The 22622-nt window shown below is 35.9% G+C and overlaps 1 protein-coding gene across 11 annotated transcripts in view; it reads right to left on the bottom strand.

Moving 5' to 3' along the window:
* MECOM (MDS1 and EVI1 complex locus) overlaps positions 1-22622 on the bottom strand; it is a 286040-nt gene that overhangs the window by 39341 nt on the left and 224077 nt on the right. For all 11 annotated transcript variants that reach the window (XM_082393888.1, XM_082393889.1, XM_082393886.1 and 8 more), the window contains exons 2-4: positions 20319-20453; positions 8348-8450; positions 4506-4722 (exon numbers count right to left, since the gene is read on the bottom strand). In XM_082393888.1, the coding sequence (XP_082250014.1) occupies positions 4506-4722; positions 8348-8450; positions 20319-20453 (455 nt within the window). The remainder of the gene's footprint in view (positions 1-4505; positions 4723-8347; positions 8451-20318; positions 20454-22622) is intronic.

The raw sequence follows: 22622 nt of genomic DNA, 5'->3' as shown, positions 1-22622 counted from the left end.
CTATGAATTAGGGAGGAAAGAAAAGTGTATCATAAGTGGATGCACTAGTAAAGCCCCTCAAAAGAAAAACAGGGTTAGAATTTTCTCACAAGCATAGCTTCTCTATGTTTTAAAGCTTAGACTATTTTACCTTCTCAAATGTTTCCTTCCCTCTCTAAAATTTGAATATGAAATCTGCATGAATATAATGAAAAGTAAATATTATAGATAATGGATTACTGTGATATTCAGAAGATGTTTGCAACATTTTTGTTAATTAAACACACACACATAACACATTAGGATACTACTCCCAAATAAAGTAACCAGAGCTCCTCAGAGAAATAGCCTGTTTCAAATGTGAAGCATGAAATACACAAGATGGGCCTTGAACGTCTTGTTACGGCAAAAAGCAAGAGAGTTATAGATCGTGTCAAAAAAATTAGGGTGCCAACCTGAAGAGACACCCACTGACTAAAGATGGGGAAATGTAAGCGTCAGTAAGAGTAATAATCTCATCTTTTAACGATAATGATACTCAGAAACAAACGGAACCTCGCCAGTTACCCCAGGAAGATGCTGAGAAGCCAAATCATTATTCTGGAAACTAGTAAATAAAGGGAAAAACTCATGCACATATCCTGCCTTTCCTATACGAACTGTACTTCAGGGTGAGCAAATAAACAATGAGGGGAAGTTTCTCTGCATAGAATTAATCCAGATAATAAATAATGAAAGAACGGGGGAATTAGAATACATTCATTTTGCAGCCCCTAAAGAATTAATGAATCTAGGCAATCCATTATATGCCTCCTGATGGAAACAAATGATACCATCAATGAGGTATTCTTCCTAAAATACTGAGCCTAAATCTGATCACAGCTTGGGATGTAACTATGAGTATACAGGAAACAGAGGAGATGGAGAAAGACGTTAAACAATACCAAGGGGATATAATCAGCAGAATACAGACTGGAGGAAATGCTACAGGAAAAAACACTCAGTATCTTCTGTATATAAACTGTAATGAGAAAGAGGGAGAGAGACTTACTGGCTTTGACTGGGGGAACCTATAAATTAAGAAATATAAGAAGGACATCAACCAATTGCCATGATGGACCTTATTTTGATCTTAATTCAAACCAGAAAACTCTAAAAATAATGAAATGACTGGGGGGAATTTGAACACTGACCGAATATTTGATAGTATTAAGGAACCATTATTTTTAAAATGAACTTACGTTTTACAGTCCTTACTTCCTACAGACACATACTGAGCTATTTATGAATAAAATGACATAATGTCCAGGATTTGTTTCAAATAATCCAAAATGAGTATAGCTGAGACAAGATAGGCCTCGTGTGATCATTACTGAACCTGAGTGTGTGGGTGCTGTTACACCGCCCTCTCTAGTTTTGTGTGTATTTGAAATCTTCCATAATAAAAAGGTATTAAAAAAAAAAAAAAACAACTAACTACCAAGCATGCGAGCACTGTTTCTTCCCTATATTTTATTTTTCTGTGAAATGAACACCCTAAGTTTGAGAATCAAGTAAGACCTCTGTGTGCCTAGAATATGTTATCCAGTGTTTGTACACACCATGTGCGTGGGAGTGTGTGTGAAAAAATGATATGCCCTTTCTCATATCTTGATAAATTAGAAACACCTTTCCATATTTTTCTCCTCCTCAGTTTCCTCCTTCCACTTCTATTCTTATTGGCACATGAACTTATTTTTCCTGCCCTATGAGTCAGTCGACTTGGTAATGCTATTCTATTTGAGCACTAGTGGCGATATCTCTGTGAACAAAAGGTACCAGGAGAGTACAGGTGTGTGGAGTCACAAGAACGGCCCTATCTTTATCTACAATATGTAATCCTCTGTTTGTTACACAAGTTGAAATGTTAATCAGAGAGTTAAGAGAAAGATATCAACAATGGCAGTTAACATTGAACTGAGTCAGGGACATCTTCCAAAATCGTTGTACAGATTGCTATTCGTACTACTGTCTTTAGCAAACTATCAAGGCATGCCATTTTATGGCATATATTATATTCCAATATGCATCTCAAATCATAAACTCTGAAACCTAGTGGTAAAAGATTGTCCTATACATTGAGACTTTTTCTTGCCTCCTAACTCCAAGGGTGTGATATTGTTTTAAGAGTATAGTACATATCACAAAAGGGGGAAAAAGATAGCAAAGTAGGGAAATTTTCTTTTTTTTTTGCTTCTTCTAATCCAGCATAAAACCCATATTGTTCCATGGAATGATCAGCTGTCAGCTAATCAGTGATAGACAATAAAAAGGCAAGTGGTTCTTGCAAAAGCAAATGTTCATTGCTTTCATAAACACAGAAGTATCCAGTCAGTCATTAATGAAACTTCACTTTTCATAGAATTTTATCCCAATTTATAGCCTTCTGGGTTCTTTACATCTTTTGCATATCAACCTTTGTTTCTCGCCCCCTTTTTTTTTGGAGGATGGTATTCTTTTCTTAATATTTTACACAAAAGATACAGAACAGAATAATATATCATGTCAAGAAAGGAATTCTTTGTTCCTTTTTTAACAAAGGAATTTGTTTAACGTATAAAACAATATCGGTTTCAATAAAGTGGAAAATATTCAGGGCACATAGGTTCTGCACTGGCTAAATTATATAACCCAAAATATCACCTGGATGACTGATATCAGGTCGCATAGTGACATGTTATATCCATCTGGCTGAGCTACTGAAAAGTGAGTTTTGAGGGTTCATCCAATGCCAGATAATTAGGTTTCCTTATTTTTTTCTACTGAATGTTTGACTGAAGGAGCTAAATTGACAGTTGGTTTTGGCATTAAGTAGCATTGACTCAGGCTTAATCTTATACCTAGTCACAGTAAGAAGTTTTCTCCACCTAAGAAGTATTGTTATACACAACATTTTAGAGTTCAGTCTGTCAATTTTTGTTTTATAATGCTGTCCATTATTTTTGATAACAAAATAGAAGGAAATATACTTACTCTTTGGCATCAGAGATATGGCTTTACAGTATAAGTACTTTTCTTACCTGCTGGTATTTATTTAGTAGCAGGTAAGGAAAGTATTTTCATTTTGGTTTTTAATTTGGACACAATGTATTTAGGAGACATACTGTGATGGTTTTTGATTACAAATCCATGTTTTACCAAACATACATAACAGATTTATTCTCTATGTGGGTTTATATTAAGTAGTAAAGATGAGTTTAAAGGGTACTGGGAAAACCCTCTTAGCCCCCAAAATGTTTTCTCTCTAATAGCTAGATTAAGCCTGAATTTTCAAAGCTAAACAGATTCATTCTTTTGACTCAGTCTCCTCAAGGAATGGGTTATACTTGATGCCTTTCTGGTCATCTATGCATTAAAATGGAATGACTACCATATGAAACCCTTTCCTACGAGAAGAGAGATGCGGGGCAATCAACAGAGGTGAAAGGAGAAAGAGGAAGAGGAGGCACTAAGGAAAGAAAGGAAACAAAAAGGTAAATTAAAAGAGGTGAGGTGTCCAAGACAAACTGTGAGTAATTCACATCCTTGACTAAGGCCGGCTGATATACTCCCATACCCATTTAAACACAGTGTTTTTATGTTCAGTTGAAATTCTGAGTATAGGTTCCAGATTTAAAAGCAAAGTAATGAATACAATTATTAAAATTGTTTGTGGACCAAGGCAAAAACCATTAGGTAGAAACAAACAAACAAACAAAAAACTTATTAGCTGGTTAAACACCTTTCTGATCTGAAAGACCATTTTGTAGCATAATTATCACTACAGTTTTCAAAACATAGGTTCCAGGGTTGTTGTTTTCTTTAACAGAAATTTTAAAAATGTTCTTGAATTAAATTCAAAGGGCTATGAAAAGTTAATATTATCACTGAAATATGATTTTCGTTTTGTTAAAAATAAGTATTATAGAATTATTTCATTTAGATCATGTTTACTTTTTCCCTTTTTGAAAATTCAATATTTTCTTCACTGAACATGCTTCTCTTATTCTTTTATATGTGTGCAGTTTAGATAAATAGCTGAAATTAAACCCACAGATTACACTGATCTATCAAAAGACTACTTAATCTTTCATTAAGTAAGTACCAGCACAGTCTCTTTTTTATCGTCTAAATGTTTCTAGAGGGTCGCTTTTCTGTTTGGTGTATAATTAGATTAATTAACATCATCGTTGCCTCGTCTACTCTTGATACCTCCGCTAAGTTACGTTTTCCTATAATGTTAAACTTTTAATTGCCAATAACCCTCCTTAAATAATAAAAGTATTATTTTCTATCTGGCATCAAAATAACTAATTCTAACTTCACTGAAAATATTTGACAGGTGAGAAGTTCCAGGGGAAAATGATTTCCGAACGTGTGACTAACACATTTGTCCAGCTCCTTGCTCTTCCAAATTTCCCATTTGCATCAATTCTGAAAATTCAGCATAAACATTTTGCTGTAGAGTAAATAAACACGTTTTTGTAGTGCAACATGCCATGTCTAACCTTTGCAAATCGGGAAACACTTGGTCACATTCCTTACACTCCTGAATTGCATGTATCTCTCGGAGATCATTTTCACTGTCGAGTTTTTGTTGAAAGGCCTCCTCTACCATGGAGAATGCCGAGTGGGGTGTACTGCATGGGAACTTCTGGTGATCCGCTAGTTCAGCCTTGGACTCGAAGAGCTGGTCACAATCCTCACAGCGGTACTGCCGTTCTTCTGTGAAAATAATTCAGGTGTTATCAGAACTAGGTGATCAGGGAGTGCCACCACACACTGGCAGTTCTTATCGAATTATGGAAGACATAATAGAAACTATTTGGTTGTCCTTTCCACCACTTCTATTTTAACACGGATTAGAAATAGTAAATGTAGGGACTTCCCTGGCGGTCCAGTGGTTAAGACTCTGCACTTCGACTGCAGGGGGCACGGGTTTGATCCCTAGTCGGGGAACTAAGATCCCGAATACCGTGCAGTGTGGTAAAAAAAAAAGAAAAGAGAAAAAAGAAATAATAAATGTAAAGAAGCCAGGACAAAGCCTACAACAATAACAGAAGTGATTGCTGTGGCTCCCGTATATAGCTTTCTTATCAGATAAAACTTTATGACGAAACCTTTCCAAGGTTTAATATTCACAGGATATTAAAAGTCATAATGACCGTTTACTGAGCATCGTTATGTCCTCAACCCTGTACATGGATTATTGATATTCCTAAAACCTGACCGTGAGGAATTATATGTCAGATTTGTATCCCAATTTTCAGATGAGGGTATTGATGCTCAGAGAAGTTCAGTAACCAGTCAGGGATCATAGAGCTAAGTGGTTATGTCAGACTTTGAACACATCTCCGTTCCACACCCTTCTCGCTGTGCCATGTTACCTGGACGGGACATGGGACAGAGTCCCTATCTGAGCCGTACTTAAGCCTGGCTAATATCAATAAACTTGGAAATGCTTTAACATTCGTCATTACTTATAATGTGACACAGCTTGATTTTAGCACTTTTCTAGGCTCATTTATGTTCCCTCAGGGCCAGTGCTAATTGGCATGGCTTTGTTAAATAGCCAGCATATCATGCATTTGCACTTTAAATCACTAAGGTAAATAAATGGTAATAGTGGGGACCAGAGATAACAAGGCTATGGAGTGTCAGGTAGTGACGCCATTGTTTCTATTCTTTTTGTTGGAATAGCTTTCAGCCAACTCATGAGGCCATACTATGCACTGATCACACAGATATCATCACAGAAGTCCTGCAAACAGCTCACAATGCTGAAAGACACAGAGGACAACAACACGATACATCACCCCTGTGTTACAGACCTGCAGCCAGGACCTATATCCAGTTATTCATTGACCGAATGTTTTTGAGGGAATGTTTTAGTCACCTCCTGAATGTGAGGCATTTTGCTAGGGAATGAATACATAAGAAACCCAAGGGGATACACATGTGAACAACTAGTATGATACATCTTATGACAGATGCATGCACAGGCCTAAGTTAGGAGCCCAGAGGAATATGCCAAATCCATCTCTCCTGAGGGAGAGAGGTTCAGCGAAGATTTTGTAATGAGGAAGAATCAGCCAGGTGAAGCAGGATGAAGGAAGACATTTCAGGTGGTGGGAATACCATGGACCAATGACGAAGGCAAGAAAGAGCAGGGCAGGCTCGTGGAAAGGCAAAGCCGTAGTAAAGTGTGACAGGTTTATAGGGTGCATGTAGGAGAGGAGTGGGAAATGAAGTTAGAGAGGGTAGCAGGTCACTAGGGGCTTTTTAGGTCCATGCTAAGAAGGGTACAGAAAGCCACTGAAAGTTGGAATGCCCCATTGCAGCTTGAGAAGCCAAGCAGAGAGGTCAAACGGGTCGCTGCTGCAGTATACGATACTGGTTTAGTTTAAACTAAACCAATAACACAGGGGCCAGAAAGGTAAAGAAATTAGTATGTAGATTCAGTAGGGTTTGTCACCTTTGGACTTGGTTAAAGAAGAGGGAGCTATTTTAAAATAAATCACCTCAGCTGTAAGACAGGTTTCTCAATAACATAAACTAGGTAATGGAAACGTTTCCTATAGTTTGTGACGCTATTCATATGTTTAAGAGCTAAATTTAGGATCTCAGCCAGCAGTCTGAACACAAACAACCTCCAGGCCTATGAAAAGGCATAGGCTTTAGAGACAGCAAGACCTTCGTTTGAATGCTGCCTCTACCACTTTCTAGCCATGTGGTCTTGGCCAATTTACTCAGCCTTATATGGCCTCGTTTTCCTATCTGTATAATGGAAATAATTCCTTTCTTACAGGTTTGATCTATGTCTAAAAGACTAAATGAGACACTAAATGGAGAGCATAAAATATCTAGCATACGGTAGGTGTACAATGCATGTGTTTTATTTTCTCTTTTCTAAGAAACATTAAATCCTAGAAGTATGAAATACAAATCACCATGTAAACATTATAAACATTATATTTAACATATCGGGTATATGTATGGATATGGGTATGACACATTGAAAATGAAAAGCAACCGATGGGTTCCAGAGTGTTGTAAAGGCAGGTAATTTAGGAATGGTAGCCCTAAAAGAAAGATAGTCACCTCTATTTAGGCTTTTCAGAATAGTACGCTAACCATGTATATTTTAAAAAAATAATTGTTTGAAAACCTTTTTAGAGCAAACATTCACTGATGAAAGATGCCTTATACCAGAGACAGCCCAAATTAATTTTTTTTTTTTTTTTTTTTTATCATCTGAGCACTCCCTACTGTCAAAGAGCCCTTTCCCACTGGGTCAGGCTCCCCATTCAGGCTCAAATTCTACCAGGCTAGTTGACAAGTCTGGGTTTCTGAGGCCATTGACTTGTCACAGTTTCCAAGAAGAAAACAAGTTCCAAAAGCCTCCTCAAAATACAACTGGTATAATCTACAAAGAGGCAGAATGCAGCTCAGCCAAAGGAGAAAAATGTTCAAGTAAAGAGCCAGCCAATAGTGGTAGCTTTCTTTGCAGGAGCTGCAGATGCAGAGGCTGAGGTTCGCCTGTTTGGAATGCCAGAGACATGGGAAGTGGAGCCATCCTCACCTCTCACTGGTAACCCTTCCCAGTGGTCCTTCCAACTATAAAAACACTCTAGAGACACCACTAGATTATGCTAAATCAAATCACATTATATGAGGGGAGGGAAACAGGAAAAAGAAAGAAAACAGTCTTAAACGCTCATCCCAACAATACAAATCAACACAAATAAAATTTCCTTTTACTCTTACCTGAATATACATCACTAGTAATTATAATTCTTTTTGATCCCCCCTTCATTAATTTAGACTAGGTCTCTGACAAATACAAATTCCTCTGGCTCTAAAATTTCCTCATCTGTACTTTTCTCCCAATCCTCATCCCTCCAGCCCTCTCCCATATGGTCATGCTGGCTAGGATTTTACTCAAGTAGAAATACTTTTCCCAGTAACAGAACATTAGATGGGAGAAACAACTGCTAGATATACAAAAGCCCAAGACCAAGCTCCCTGAAATGACTTTTGTACAGTGAAAGGACTCTCACTATAGTCTAAGGCATTGACAAAAGGTTTACCTATGTGGTGTCTCAGTCCAAATATTCAAAATTCCCCTGACCTCCATTTCAGAGAAGACCTCTGCTTACTTTAGCTTCACCGTAATATTAGCCAGATGTCATACCAAGAAAACAGCGACGCTATGAGAAGGAATTTCTTAAAACTGACATTGACTACCCAGGGAAACTAACAAGTACCAAGTGTGATGGACCCTTCGGCATATGCTCCATCACAATCTCCAAATGAGGGTGGCGCGGATGGTGGCGGGAGTGGTACTAACCGTGGATATCCGGTGCCATAGTGTCATGGGGATAGTCTTCACTCTTCATGAGCAGCAAGAGCTCCTCTCCTGGTGCGATGTCTGCAACTACTCTATAAAATATCTTCAAGAGACAATGAAGGGGTGGGGGAGGGGGGAGAGACAGAGAAGTGACTATTAAGAAAGGGCAAGATCTACACGAAGGTAACTGTACATTTTCCCATACCTTAACAAAAATATTCCTTTTTATTTTCATCAAAAGAACTAGCTTTCCTGTTTTATACACTGAGAACTAGTCCTCTGATGACAAATGGAAAGCTGTGACTCTCCTGCCAATTCATAAATCTTTTCCAGCTCCCACTTCACAAATCAACTTTTCTTAATGCGAGGCTTGCCGTGTCACATACACCCTGTGTAATGCTTAACAAAGAACAATCCCTTCTCTGAATTCCTTACTCTAGGGAGCCGCACACATACTCAGAGAGTTGAATGTGTCTTGCGTTATCCAGGAGTGGCCTAGCGAAGGCGGGCAGGGGCACAATCACTCCCCTCGAGCACGTTCTCAAAAGTAGCACCTTCTCAACAAGGAGCTTTTAAGGTAATAGGCTGGAGGGACACAACATAGAGAATCATGGCAACAAGATCTGTAGAGAACATAGTCAAAGGAGAGCATTTTGTTTTTTAAAAACTTAACCCCTCTTTTACCAATCAAAAGTGCCACTCACAGGTCCAGGACCTGCCTTCATGACCCAGACCCTGATCCCACTCTTTGAAAGCAGGCATTATGCCTTCAATTGATTCCTTTACCAGGGTTTGGGGGTGGTGCTTATTCCTCTTACTTTCTAGCAAAATGCTGATGAGAGGAAGGATTTAAGAAATCCATTAATAACTGACTAAAAAGCAGTGGGGCAAGTGTGGAAAAAACCCTGACCTATAATTTCCAAGAGCTGCCTACCTCTCCCCTGACCAGCGTGGTTACCCTAGGTAGGTCATTGCCCAATCTACTTGTCCAGGATTCCGGGTTTCTTCATTTATAAAAGCATTTAATTCTGATTTGTAACATACACAAACATCGAATCATTATGTTGTACACCTGAAACTAATATAATGTTATATGTCAATTATATCTCAATATAAAAAAGATTTAATCATGAAAATATTTAAGGTGCCTTTTCTTTTTCACATAATATGTTCTTAGTTTTTAAATCTATTCTAGGATTATTTATTAAACAACGATTCCGTAACCGGATAGAGGTTATGAAAGAAAGAATAAAGTTATACAGTTAACTGGTGAAAATGAGAACAATTACATTCACACACACTCACACACACACACACACACACAAATACCACCAAAAGCAACAATGACAACAACAAAACTAGGGGTTCAGTCCTGCTCAGTCTCGATGCAATGGGGAGAAAAATCACATAACACAAATTGGCACACCCTACCAAGAAATGGGAAGGATCTATTTTGAGCAGACATTGCTCTACCTGTGGTTTCTTGCAGGACCACTTATTTCAAACTGAGAAAAGTTGAGTCATTTACCGTTTTATAAGATCAACAGAAATGTGCATAACTTTAATTATATTTATCTGTTTATCTCTTGAAAAGCAGAGGACGTTAAACATAAGTACGTGCCTCTTCACTCCAGTAGGTGGCTCTGAACTCCAATTGTTTATTTTTCTTTAAAAAGACCAGAGCACAAAACTGTGCTAAATTCAAAAAATAACTCAATGAGGAGTATTTTCTGCTTAGTTTCTTTCCTGTCAAAATAAAATCAGTTTTTTCATGCAACAGTAATTTAACCACATGAAGTTGCTTTATAGAAAATAATGCCAAACATAAAATGTTGCCCTAATATAATACAACCTAAGATTCTTTATCTCTATCCTTAGATAAAATCCAGACTATCTTAGGAAAATTACTCCTTGTTATGTGCTGATTCTATAAAAACCAGAGAATTTACAGTTTGTATCTTATTAACCCTAACGTTCACATTTTCCCTTCTCCGGCAGTACACTGAGAGGAATAATTCTGCTCAAAAAGTTACCAGATTAAAAAAAAAACAAAAACAAAACTGTGCATTTGCTTTTTTCCCCCTAAACTTTCCAGTTAAATGCTTATTAGTGCCCTGTTTCATTCTAGAGTTCTATTTCCCCTTAGAAAACAATAGACTTCTCTCAACAGTTTGAATCACCTCTTCTTTTGGCATCTCTCAAAGGTTTAACTTATTAGCTTCCTTTCCAACAACATGTTGATATTTGAATTGTGACATATTCGAACTTTTCAGTGGCTTCTCGGAAACAGTGAGGTTAAAGAGACAATATCCCGAAAGACCGTAAAACAGTACAATTGTCTCTGTTGGGGAATGCTGCAGAGACACACATGCCAGATCATTGGAAGAAAGTATTACGATATCATTATTTCTTTTGAATAATGGAGTCCACTATTAATCATGTCTCTTTTAGTTCCATTTTAGATTTACTCAATCCAGTGTGAACAGTCCAAGAAACAAAAGAAAGTGATGGATACACTGTAACTACACATTAGAAAGATAATTCTCTTTGCCGGGACATAGATCACTACTGTAATTTCCCTTTAAGTGTCCAGATTGTCACGTGAAGAATACTGAGTGCATAAAAAATAAGACACGGAAGAGCGTTGATGTTGGCTTTATTTACTGGAGGTAAAAGGTGACATTCCAGGCCACGAAAGGCAAGGCAAAGCAGAGTGGGTTTTAACTTCAGGGTGTTCTTTTCGATTTTAAGTGAATTTTTATGGTGCTCATGAAACTGAGGTTTGAAAAGAACTGGCAAGAGCCCGAAGTAATGAGGGCAGATTCTGGGCGTGCTTCCTCATATCGCAGTAAGAATGTGCCTTGAAGCCCCATCTACCGCCCTTAGAAATGCAGTGCTTTTTTCAAGGTGTTGTTACCACTTGCCATTTCATTATATCTCAACTCTTTGGATTTTACAGAGACTTAAGCAAAATTATGTCTTTGCTCTTATAATTACAATGGTCCCAAAGTGTAATTTGAATGCTTGAATCCAGAGATGTCTACATACAAAGTTGGTTTATGTTCTAGCAATAACAATACACCAGCAGGCGTTTGAGAAGTGAGAGAAGTAGTTTAAATGAAAACATAATGACAATTTGTTGCCTCAAAACAATCATGCGGGGGAAAGATGGAATGTAATGTTGGAGGAATCAAGCCTTTCAGAAAAAAAAGTTATCGCATCTATGCTTTTATGTTAGAAAATAGGTCTTTCAGCAAATAAAAATATAATAAAGAATGGAAGTGATTTATGTAGCTTCTCCCACAGGTTTGTCAATTAAGTATGCTTGACCATGCTTATAAAAATGTAATCATAACATCTTTAAAATCAGTGTATTCTCAAAATTTCGGCTATATATTGCAGTCCTATGAATTACATGTCATCTGAGTTACGTACCCAAAGCAGAGACATGACTAATATAACCTCTCTGGGTTTTGTGTTAGATAAAAATGGAAGGGAATCAATTCCTCTGTTAAATTCCGTAAAAGAGTTAACAGGTCTCTTCCATCAGGGAGTTTTATGGCAAAAGTTATCTGGAACCAAAATAAAAATGTCCTGGATCTGGGATTTTGTGATGAATTCAACTCAAGTATTTAAAGAGGGGCTCAAAATCTCAAACACTTAGAAAAAGTTGGAATGGATACAAAAGGGCTGTTGATTTATTATTTTGCTGTGTGTCTCTCAGAATGCTCTACTAGAAGGGAGAACACAATCTCTCCCAATATAAGGTGAAAAATTAGAGGATATGGGGCCTTTTAGTATAAGAAAATAGGATTATATGAGAATTCCGTTTTTTAAAAGTCATGATAAATATTTTAAAACTGTGTTAACTCCTTTAGAGTTTTCTATTTGGTAGCTAATACCAAATTCCAGAAACACAACATGTTATGAACATGACCTAACTCTCCATATATCGGAAACTTTTGAAAGTGGAGGTGGTCTTTTCATTTTATCATAGAAAAAAATTTAATTTTTCCAATATCTTGCTGGACTCTTTTTAATTTTCCCAGAAAGCTTTATCTCTGTCCTTGTAAGTATGGATATTATATGTAAATCCCTGAATACTTTAATTTATAAGAATAAATATTATAGTAAATGGTTTAATAGATCTTTCTATATTCTTTTATTTTAAAATTTGCCAAAATATCACACTAGTGAAATTTCTTAATATTTTTTAAAAAATTCTAAAGCATTCAGATATTTGAAGATAAAACTAGAAATCCCTCAAATTGTTCACTTTTACTACTGGTGAAATTCACAATTTAAGGCATAAATATAATATTATGCATGTATATAGGAATTACTCTAAAAAATAATTATTATTCTTAATTTATTTTAATCAAACCTTGAAATGGTTCCAAATGTCAAAAGGATATCTGTTCAATTAATATTCATAAGGCTAAGCTAAAGGTAAAAGGCAGTGGTGATGTGGATTTGATTTAGCAAATTTTAGACTGCCAAAATGTATATTTTCATACAACGTTATATATTAGTATATATGTGCTTGGATATATTATATATTTTATATGTGATTTATAAATGTGGCAAAGTATACATTTTAGGGACATTTTAAAATCTGCACAAGATATTAGTAATCTCATATTTTACATATTAATATAAATTAATATTTAATGGCATATGATTAATTCTATTATATATCATATAAGTTATATACAATTATATATTTTATAAATTGCATATTATATGTAATATATGTTATAGATAACTATTTATTATATATAGTTGGAACTGAAATTAATCACATTTTATTAAATATTCATTTTCTTTTGTTATTTAAGCCCAAGAGGACAGCCACTAAAAGAGAGTATGGACAGTTTTAAGCATTCTGATAGCAAAGGCAATAGGCTATAAAAGACTTTCAGATTAATTCTGTTTTGTACTGTCACAGCCTGTGTTCAACCTATTCCTCCATCAAATTGATGATGCTACCATTTGTATTTATAAATGGCAATAATGTGGGTTCTTGTTTATTATCCTATAAAATAGAAAAATCTAGAATCTGTCAGATCAGACTTGCTGTCTAGTTTGCTATGCTTGGATCGATTCAAAGTATTATGCTTGTATTACTGAGACAGAAGAAAAATTCAGTGCACACAGAGAAAACAAGAAAGAAAGAAAACATCATTTACTTTTAAAAAGATGAATAAGGACTCATTGTTATGAATTCTCATTTATTTTTCCTGGTCAAGCACTGGAAGTTTTATTTATGCTTAATAGACTGCATTTGGCATGTCTGAAAATGGCAGAAGTGTGAATTATGAGTGACCTTCAACCTATTCAGGAAGTTGTAATAATTGAAATAATAGAGAAATGTACTCCCTGCAAAATCTGTACCGAGAGACAACTTTTTCAGACTATTGCCGTCTTTTCACTTTGAAGTAGACAGTTGATTTCTTCCCTCCCACCTCCGAACAATCAGCCTGAATGCTTTATTTTCTATAGCTTCATTCAATTTACCAGTCCGAAGACGAGGAAAAGCTGAGTGGAGCTTTAATGTTTAGAGTGTGGATAGAAGGGGAGATAAGTGACCATTTGCATGTCTGAACAAAGTCAATATTTGATATGAGCACATCTGCCAGTCTTGGTGCTGCAGAGGTAACATCAAGTCCACAGAGACAACGTGTGCATATGTGCTGGCTTTAGGAGACTTGCTCTGGACCCCTGATCCTTCCATAGCAACATGGGAAACCCCTACTCAGGAGGGCAGGGGTGACAAGTTTTTAACCTCTGAAAGAAGGACCGTATTACACATTCTAATCCTGATTAGTAAGAGATAGCTAAAAGTGTCTTCAGCAGACAGAGATTGATGACAGAATGTAAAGATATTTGTCCAACAGAATGGGAGCATTATCGTGGCCAAACTTTGCTAAAGCAAACCATCCTTAGTTTCCTTAGTTCCTCCAAAGACATAGTATCCCGAATTTGTCTTTAAGGTAACAGTCTAAACACTATAAGATATTAACTGAGAAATGTCAGGTACTGTCTTGCTGTATCTGCTTCCAAAACAAAATTATATGTATCCACTGGCTATTTTCAGAACAAAAATATTAATGAAGGAGAAGTTCTGCCCCACACATCTTTATCTCTTCATTAAGAACATGAAGAGAAAGCCAAGTGTAATTTATTGGATGAAACAAAACAGAAAGGACTGACTGTTGACTCCAGTTTGCAAGAACAGGGCAACTGATAAAGATACACATTATTATACCTGGAGCCTACAGTGTACCCAGCCTGGAAGCCTTGCAAGTTGTCCTGTTAAATAACCTCTAAGGATCTCTCTACAGACCCCACAAGAAATATTCATTAGCCACCTGTCTTTAATGTGGCCATTTTGTCTGACTCTATGAAAATTGATCATTCTGAACAGTTTCAGAATGCTTGGAAAGTGAGGAAGCTAAAGATCCTCTTTGGGTTTTTTACTAGGCTGGAGGTGTTTCTTGTGTTCTTGACCAACATGTTTTCCTCCTTGATGACTGGCTTGTAATGAATTCTGACAACTATCTTCTTGGTACCATTCCAGAAATAGCTGGAGTCTGGTATGGTTGTGATGCTTTTAGATCTTCCTGAATGAAAAGTGTTGTGTACATGCAAATATTAATTACTTAGAATGTGCAGATCATCTTTTTTCAATTTATGTGGTTTGTGGATCTTGGTAAAAATTCCTAGTCTGTGTAGTGCTATGGCAGGGTTGTGTGCTGGGCATAATTACATGAGGGAAACTTTTTTGTGGGGAGGGGATGCTATTTGTTTTATCATGTAAATATCAAATGACAGACTATGTCTGAGACAGCTTCATCTTCGGGTGAAGGAAGTAACTTATCAGCCAGACAGCATCCCCCCAAAGTCAGCTTAGGCACCGTTCACAAAGCCAGTCTCTGGGTATTGCCAGCTGGCATTCATCTTAAAACAGCAGAGCATAACTTTGGTATAAAAGTGGAACTTGACTTAAAAGCAAAGCAAAGAAAATGGCCAAAGCCAATAATAATTTTAACATCAAAAGAGGTCATAGAAAATGTGGACAGAAATCCTTGTAAAGGAAGAGCAAATTAACAAATTACCTGACAGTTGACGCAAACATGTTTAAAAAGTAGAGAAAGGCTAAGATACTACATTTTGCTTTTTTGCACAAATTGCATTAATTGAATGATGTAGGCATACATTTTTTTTTCAGTAAAAAGCCAAAGAAAATAACTTGATAACTGAGTCCATAATAAGCCTGCAATAATAATACTGTTATAGTGTCACAGCAGCCTGATAGCGCTGCTGACGTGGACCCAGGGAGAGGGAAAGTGGGTGTGCCAGTTCAGCCATGATGGTCCTGGAAGCAGTTAAAACTTTATAAGGTAAAGCACAAACGAGAACAATGCCTGATCCAACTGAAAACACTGTAGAATCTTGCAGCTGTTCCTCAACGACAAGGGAGCTGGCAGAATCCCCTACGTGAATTCTGACTTGTATTCTCTGAAGGGCACTCCTTCTTCTAGATCTTATTTCTTCAAAATATACATCAGGTATTAGATAATCTCTTATAGACACATTTTGTTTTCTTCAGAGGGAACAGCAGACTTCTCTTAGTCTACTTACTAAATACCAGCTGTCAAGGGCCTGTTTAAAAATGAAAGGACTTATCACCTTGTGTAAATGACAAGATTAATAACGTCTTGGGTTTCTGAGAACTTTATTCCACTTGTAGACCATGTTAGGGCAGGCCAAGAGCTTGAATGAAATTGCGTTCCTTTCTGTGATGCACACCTATAAAATGTTACCCCAAATCACATGCCCAGATCTTTCTCATTATCATGAGTGGAAAGGTAGGGCTTGTGTAAGTCGAAAAAGTTCACTTACACGAATTGGGCCATAGTGACCTGTCTGATTACAACCAAAATGGTTTCACCATGAAGAAGTATTAGAGGAAAACTTGTGTCCAGAGAGCTATTTCATAAGTACACTAAACTTGTGAACATATCCTAGATAAGCACTGGCCTGATTTGAGGTACCTAGGGGGTCTGTGGGCCCACTTGCCTTTGATCTAGGTGAAGGGTATAGCAATGTGGAGGTCTGAGGAAACTCAGCAAAGGATGGAGGGAAAGGCAGGAGCAGGGTGAGAACAAATCTAATGCAACATGCTCCATCGACCCATCAAAATGGATGTAAAAGTAAGATATCTACAAGACAACAAAGAAAGGGACATCAAAATATCCAGATTTAAAAAAAAACACTCAGTAAATCATCTAGGTGTTTGGCCTACTTGACATTAAACACATGGGTGCTTCCAGATGTAATGAAACCTCTGAATAATTAATAAACCATTTTCATGCTGCCTCTACATATTTGGTCCTCTTGAGGACCTATTCTGGAAAGAACTTTCATTATCCAATTCTCTGCTTTTGCTCCTGCCCTGATCTACCTCCCAGTGCCAGTTCTGGATCCTCAACCAGGGATAATTCAGACCATTAAAATGCAAAGATATTGAAGCATTGTCTGTCTCAGTAAAAATTTCCAGCTAAAGGCTGTGCCACAGCAGTATAGCTATGTAACACTATACAAAAACTTTAAGCAATAAGGGAAAAAATAATTAGGACTTCAAGGATAAAGAGCCTTGGGTGTTTTTAGTGGATCTACTATTTTATGACTGGAGTGTGACTTAATTTACTAGTGTCTTTGGTGCGGCCTTCTTTTACAAAGATAAATTACTGTAGTTAATACAATATTTTCAGGGGGGAATAAGGATATCAGTCAGAAGCTGCGGCTGCTTAGAAATTATGGTTTAGCAAGTATGCCAGTGTTTTCAGAATTTCTATCTCCAAAAACATCACTGCAATAATTTTGAAAACATGAAATGAAAAAGACATCTAAAAACAATAAACTCGAGTCTTCTAGGCAGCATTGTCAAGAAAAAAGCTGCCACAAAGCTCACTCTGGCCTGAAAAAAAGAAATCTGCAATAAAATAACTTGCAGAAATCTATTGGAAGATTTAAACTCTGAAAAATCCCCTCAAATAAAATGCTTGTAGAGAGGTATTAGGAAAATGTTCATGGAATAACCTTTGTCTTTATGATACAAAACAGATTGCACGCTTTATCAACTTTACCTGAAAATCAAAACCTAGGCTGTTTCTAAGTACCTCATCACCCCAAACAAATCAAATATAAGTTTTATCCAAGACAACGTGTTTTGACTGTCCCACTATTATCAAACTGTATTATCACCTTTAGCAGACACATTAATTCTCTTTTATAGAACTCCTTCACATCATTATAAAACTGATCCAAATTGACTAAACTTGATCTTGAATATTAGAATTTTTAAAAATACATATCTTTGAAAAAGTAAACTATAATTTATACCCTCCTTTTCGTTTTAGGTCATCTTTTCCCTTCTTTGTTGGATGCCCTAATTATTACAATGACTAGCTTGCAGTTGAAAGATTCCCCTGAAATTCTTCATTTTTAAAGCCCAGGACTTATTTAAAATTCATTTTATAAACTTGAGCTCTATCTAAGAATCAGAACAAAGAGGAACACTTTTTACAGTTTTTTGTCGCGTGCTTAATTTGCTTTTGTGTGTGCAGGTGAGTTGATGTTGTTAATGTTTAATAATTACTCCTGATCCAGGGTGTCTCTTTATATCTGGATATTAAATAATATCTCACACAGTGGGAGCGTTCATTATGAGATGAGTTGTGCTTATTCACCATTTGGCAGCTCCTATTCCTCACGGAAAACAGAGTGAAAAAATAGACCTAGAGAATCTCTCTAGTCAGCTCTTTTATCATGGCACCTAGTCCAACATTCACATTTCAAAGCTTCCTGGAATTGCTAGTCTTAATTGGCTTTTAGAAAAGATGCATACACTATTTTGATGTCTGCTCTCGTTTGTCTTGTCAACTGGGTTAAGTGTGATTGTATGCATATATGTCTATCACACAAATCTGACTTTTACCTCTGACTTTCCTCTCGTTGTTTACGGGTGAACTTACTTGGCCATAGAATGTCAGTTTCACAACTATGTTATTTGATAGGCACTCTCTTACCATCTTAGATTTCTGCCAGCATAATACATAAGTTTAAAATGAGAACTTACAGAAATAATAGTGTATGTCTAATATTAGCCTTTTATGGTTTTCCTGATTAACTATTTTCCCTGATTCTTCAGTTAAAATATGTAAACGTGCTCTTCATTAAGATACAAAACCATCATATTTTCTTTCGAAAGCAATGCATTTTACAATGTGTACCTCAAAAGTAACCATGTGAAAATTATAAATGCCTACTCTAATAAGCGATCTAATTCATACTTAAGAACAGCAAAATAGTTTCCTTTTTAAATGAGATCACAATTCCCAAGGACAAGAGTATATTTATTAAAAAATATTAGACCCATAACTATTAAATGAAAAAATGTATTGGCCACAAGTCTCATTCTTCAACCATCTTTTCACTGATCCTACAACGGTTTTATCTGTCTAAGGAAATAGCTCCTGTTGTCAGTAAATATGGTTAGCAAATAATTATTATGATATAAGTACATTATTTCATCTTACAGCTGCCTTTTGAGGTCTTCCAGTTCCTTTTTTAGGAGGCATCACACACACAATTCACTCATTTACAACACCTATGTAATTCCCACACCTACATATAGTCAGTGCTCAGAAATGTTTGTTGTTGATGGTGACAGTAACTCATGTGACGGACTTGGGATATTTTCTGCTTACGATCAATAGCTAATTTAATAATGTTTTCCTTTGTCAATAATGTCTCTTGTTTTCTTACAGCAAAGGGAAGAAACCAATTGACTGGTTTATTATTTTTGATATATGTTGAAGATTTTTAAATGATTCCCATTTAAACCTAATTTTATAATTTACTACCTCTTACACAGTTTAGTCAGTAAAAATTATCTAGTAGCTGGTAAAACGCCAAAGAATAATCTCATAACAATGATTGAAACAGAGTCTTAGACAATATGACGCTAGCATTACTTACCAGCTTTCAAATGGAAACATCTAATTTAAACTTTTCTTTTTCTTGGTGGTGATTTTCATAGTAGATTTGCCAAGCAACCATTTTAATATGGTCTTTGAAACATATTAGATTTACATAACCATCGGTTTAAAAGAAATAAACGATGATAATATAACTATATTCTAACTCAACGATGTTTATAAAACAAAAATTAGCAGGTTGAAGTTCTTGTTGCTTTAAGTATTGTCATACTAAGTTACAAGATTCATAACCTCACTTTATTGAGTGCAAAATATGTTTCATGATATTTTCATGATCTTGTTTCATAGTTATTGTTATTAAAGTTAATCTCACTGCATGAGCCTCCATAAGGCAATTTCCAGCAGTGATACTTTTAAACATTTCACATAAACAACAACAAAAAATGTTATTTGATTAATCTAAAAGTGTTTCTCATTTATAATTAGGCAAATCAAATGCATAATCAGACAAGTTCACACGTAGATCATACATATATCTCTACCTATTATTTAAAATAAAATCTATATAATATTTCAAGTGTATCACTTCCAATTTCTGCATAAATTCAATGTTCTTGATTAGTTCAGTACTTTCTATGAATGTCTCCTTATTATGATGGCAAAGGAAAAAAAAGGTAAAGAATAGCTACTAATAAGTAGTATTCAGTTTTTAAATCATTCAGTCATTCCCAGAGAACTGGAGCATTTATGAAGTTTACTAGCACAAAATTTACTAGCAAAAAACTACCCAAAAAAGAAGTACTGAAAATGACTTTATTCTGCATCTTATATTTGGGCATTACCTTTCACCATATCGACAAACAGGCCACAAGGGTCTACTGAAGCTCACTGTTATTTTTATTCTTCAGGCTTCACTGATACTTTTAGTGCTCTCCAAGAAAGACAAGAAAATCTTTACAACATACCTGATCATTTATCTGGCATGCAACGAGGTTGTGCTGATCATAACAGCCAGCGAACCTGATGTACTTGAGCCAGCTTCCTACATCTGGTTGACTAGCATCTATGCAGAACTTCACATTGCAAAACTCATCTAAGATCTAGAAGGAAGAAGACGAGAACAATCAATTTCCATTATCAGTTCATTCATTAGAATGGTTAATTGCTTGAAAATATTTTATTCAAATGTATGTTTCCTCCTTTGAATCCTTAAGAGAAAAAAAGTCAGACAGCATGCATATTAATAAAGAAGGAATAATAATAAGTTATCTTAGAAGTGCCAATGTACTGCCTTTAAAGGAACAAAGCAATTGTAAATTATTACAAAAACTGATTAATTGGTTTTAAGAATGCTCGATTCCTTGTTATGAATGAATGAGTGCTATTGCCTTAATTTTATCCAATGTGATTTTTACGAAAAATAATATTGAACAGCATATATTAACATAATATTTCTAAACGATACAAGTCAATATTTTAGGTTCAGATATTCTTCCCTTGTAAGTGTATACTTTCACATATTTTGCACTTTAAATTAATGCAATTTAAAAACTTTAATCTAAATATTGTCAAATTCCTTTTCAGTTTGCATTGCACTACCATGAAACAAATCACACCCGTAATTGAAGAAGATAATAAGATTTGTCTCACTGATGCTTCCGACCAAACTAAAGAAAAACAAATGAAAATAAATAATTGGTAAACAGTTGTGCAAAATATGTCAACCTAAAGTGTTAGGTAACACATGCCAATGCATATTTCAACTTTATGTTTCGTAAGTAAAATACCAAAACTGGCTTGTGAACAAGTAAAAAATATGTAAGAATATTGACATAAATTGTCATCATTATATATGGTTGTGTATGTTAGTGTTGTTATTTTTCATGAGATTTTATGTTTGGCCTATGCTAAATATTAATCACTACTCAGGATACCTATTAAACAAAAATTAAGATGGGAAGTGTCCATTTTTAAGGTCTTGTCTACTTAAACGAGGCTATTCGGATTCAATAGTAGCAATAATGTTTTAAACATCAATATTAAAAGCTGCAGAGTTGTTGACCTGATGGTAAATAACTAGAAAGTCTGGTAATGTTAATGTCAATCAGTTAGCGCAAACTTGAGGAAGTTTCCTATCAAAGACTAAACAATCTAGTCTAGAACATTAATTGATGAATTAAATAACCTCCTCCCCGCCCCCCCAGAACTCTGCTGTATCTATACCTATAAAAGTTAAAACTAAACACTCGGGTGCATAGACCAAAGTAATTTTGCACAGAATTCAGGTAATCACCCAGTTGCAGATTCAAGTCATTAACTCACCACAAACTTCAAGAAGAAGCCCAGTACTCAGAGGGCTCTAGTCAAGAGGCATTATGAATAAGCCTTTGGCCATCAGGCAATTAAAGGGCAATAAGTAGTCCCACAATTTTTAAAAGAAAAATTGAAACATAAGATAGGAATAATAATTGCCACACACACACACACACACACACACACACACAAATCAAGTCTTTTTCAAGGAGGCCTCTTCGCACCACCAACAACAGAAAGTCTATATTAAATACCCTCTCTAGTGAGAAGAACAGATTTCAACAATTCCTCATTTATAAAATTACAAACTTTAAGTTGTTTTCTTCAACTTTCAATGCTGAGCAGCTTAGATGGCAACTTGAGATATCCCCCCTCCTCACATGTCTGGAAGGTGCATAAACAATAACAGCAATACACACTTTAAAACAGTAAAAGGTTGGGATTGTTGCTTTGTTTTTTGGTTTATTTGATTTCTGGTTAATATTTGTTGTTTGTTTTCTTGACTAGCCCCCCTCCCCCCCAAAAAAGGTAGTTCTACTGACACACTAGAGAAATATTTAATGAAGGAAACAGGGTGAAGGCAGTGAAATGCAACACCAATTCCATTTCATATTTGCAGAAAGACGTGGGAAACTTGTTAATTTCAAAAAGTCAAAAATCATTTATCCCCTTAGCTTTCTAGCATTCCCTTTTTGCAAGGGCAGGGTAAGTACTGCATATACTGCACATAAAAATTCTAGGTGTAATTTTACTCCGTGTTAACATTATTGCCATTGCCACTGTCAACAGTGAAATTAATTTAAAAACAGGTTCATTTCCAAAGAATGTCTTTTTACATACATGTAATATGATTATTCAAATATTTCACCAACGTATTAACTTTCTTACTCTCCGTATTCTTGCGCCAAGACAAAAGCTTAACTTTCTCCAGAAACCTTCCCCCCCCCCGGGTGAAT

The sequence above is a fragment of the Balaenoptera borealis genome (assembly GCF_965194805.1).
Source record: "Balaenoptera borealis genome assembly, chromosome: 5".
In the NCBI taxonomy this organism is placed as follows: domain Eukaryota; kingdom Metazoa; phylum Chordata; class Mammalia; order Artiodactyla; family Balaenopteridae; genus Balaenoptera; species Balaenoptera borealis.
Note: the sequence above shows the minus strand (reverse complement) of the source record. Positions and strands in the feature narration are given on the sequence as shown.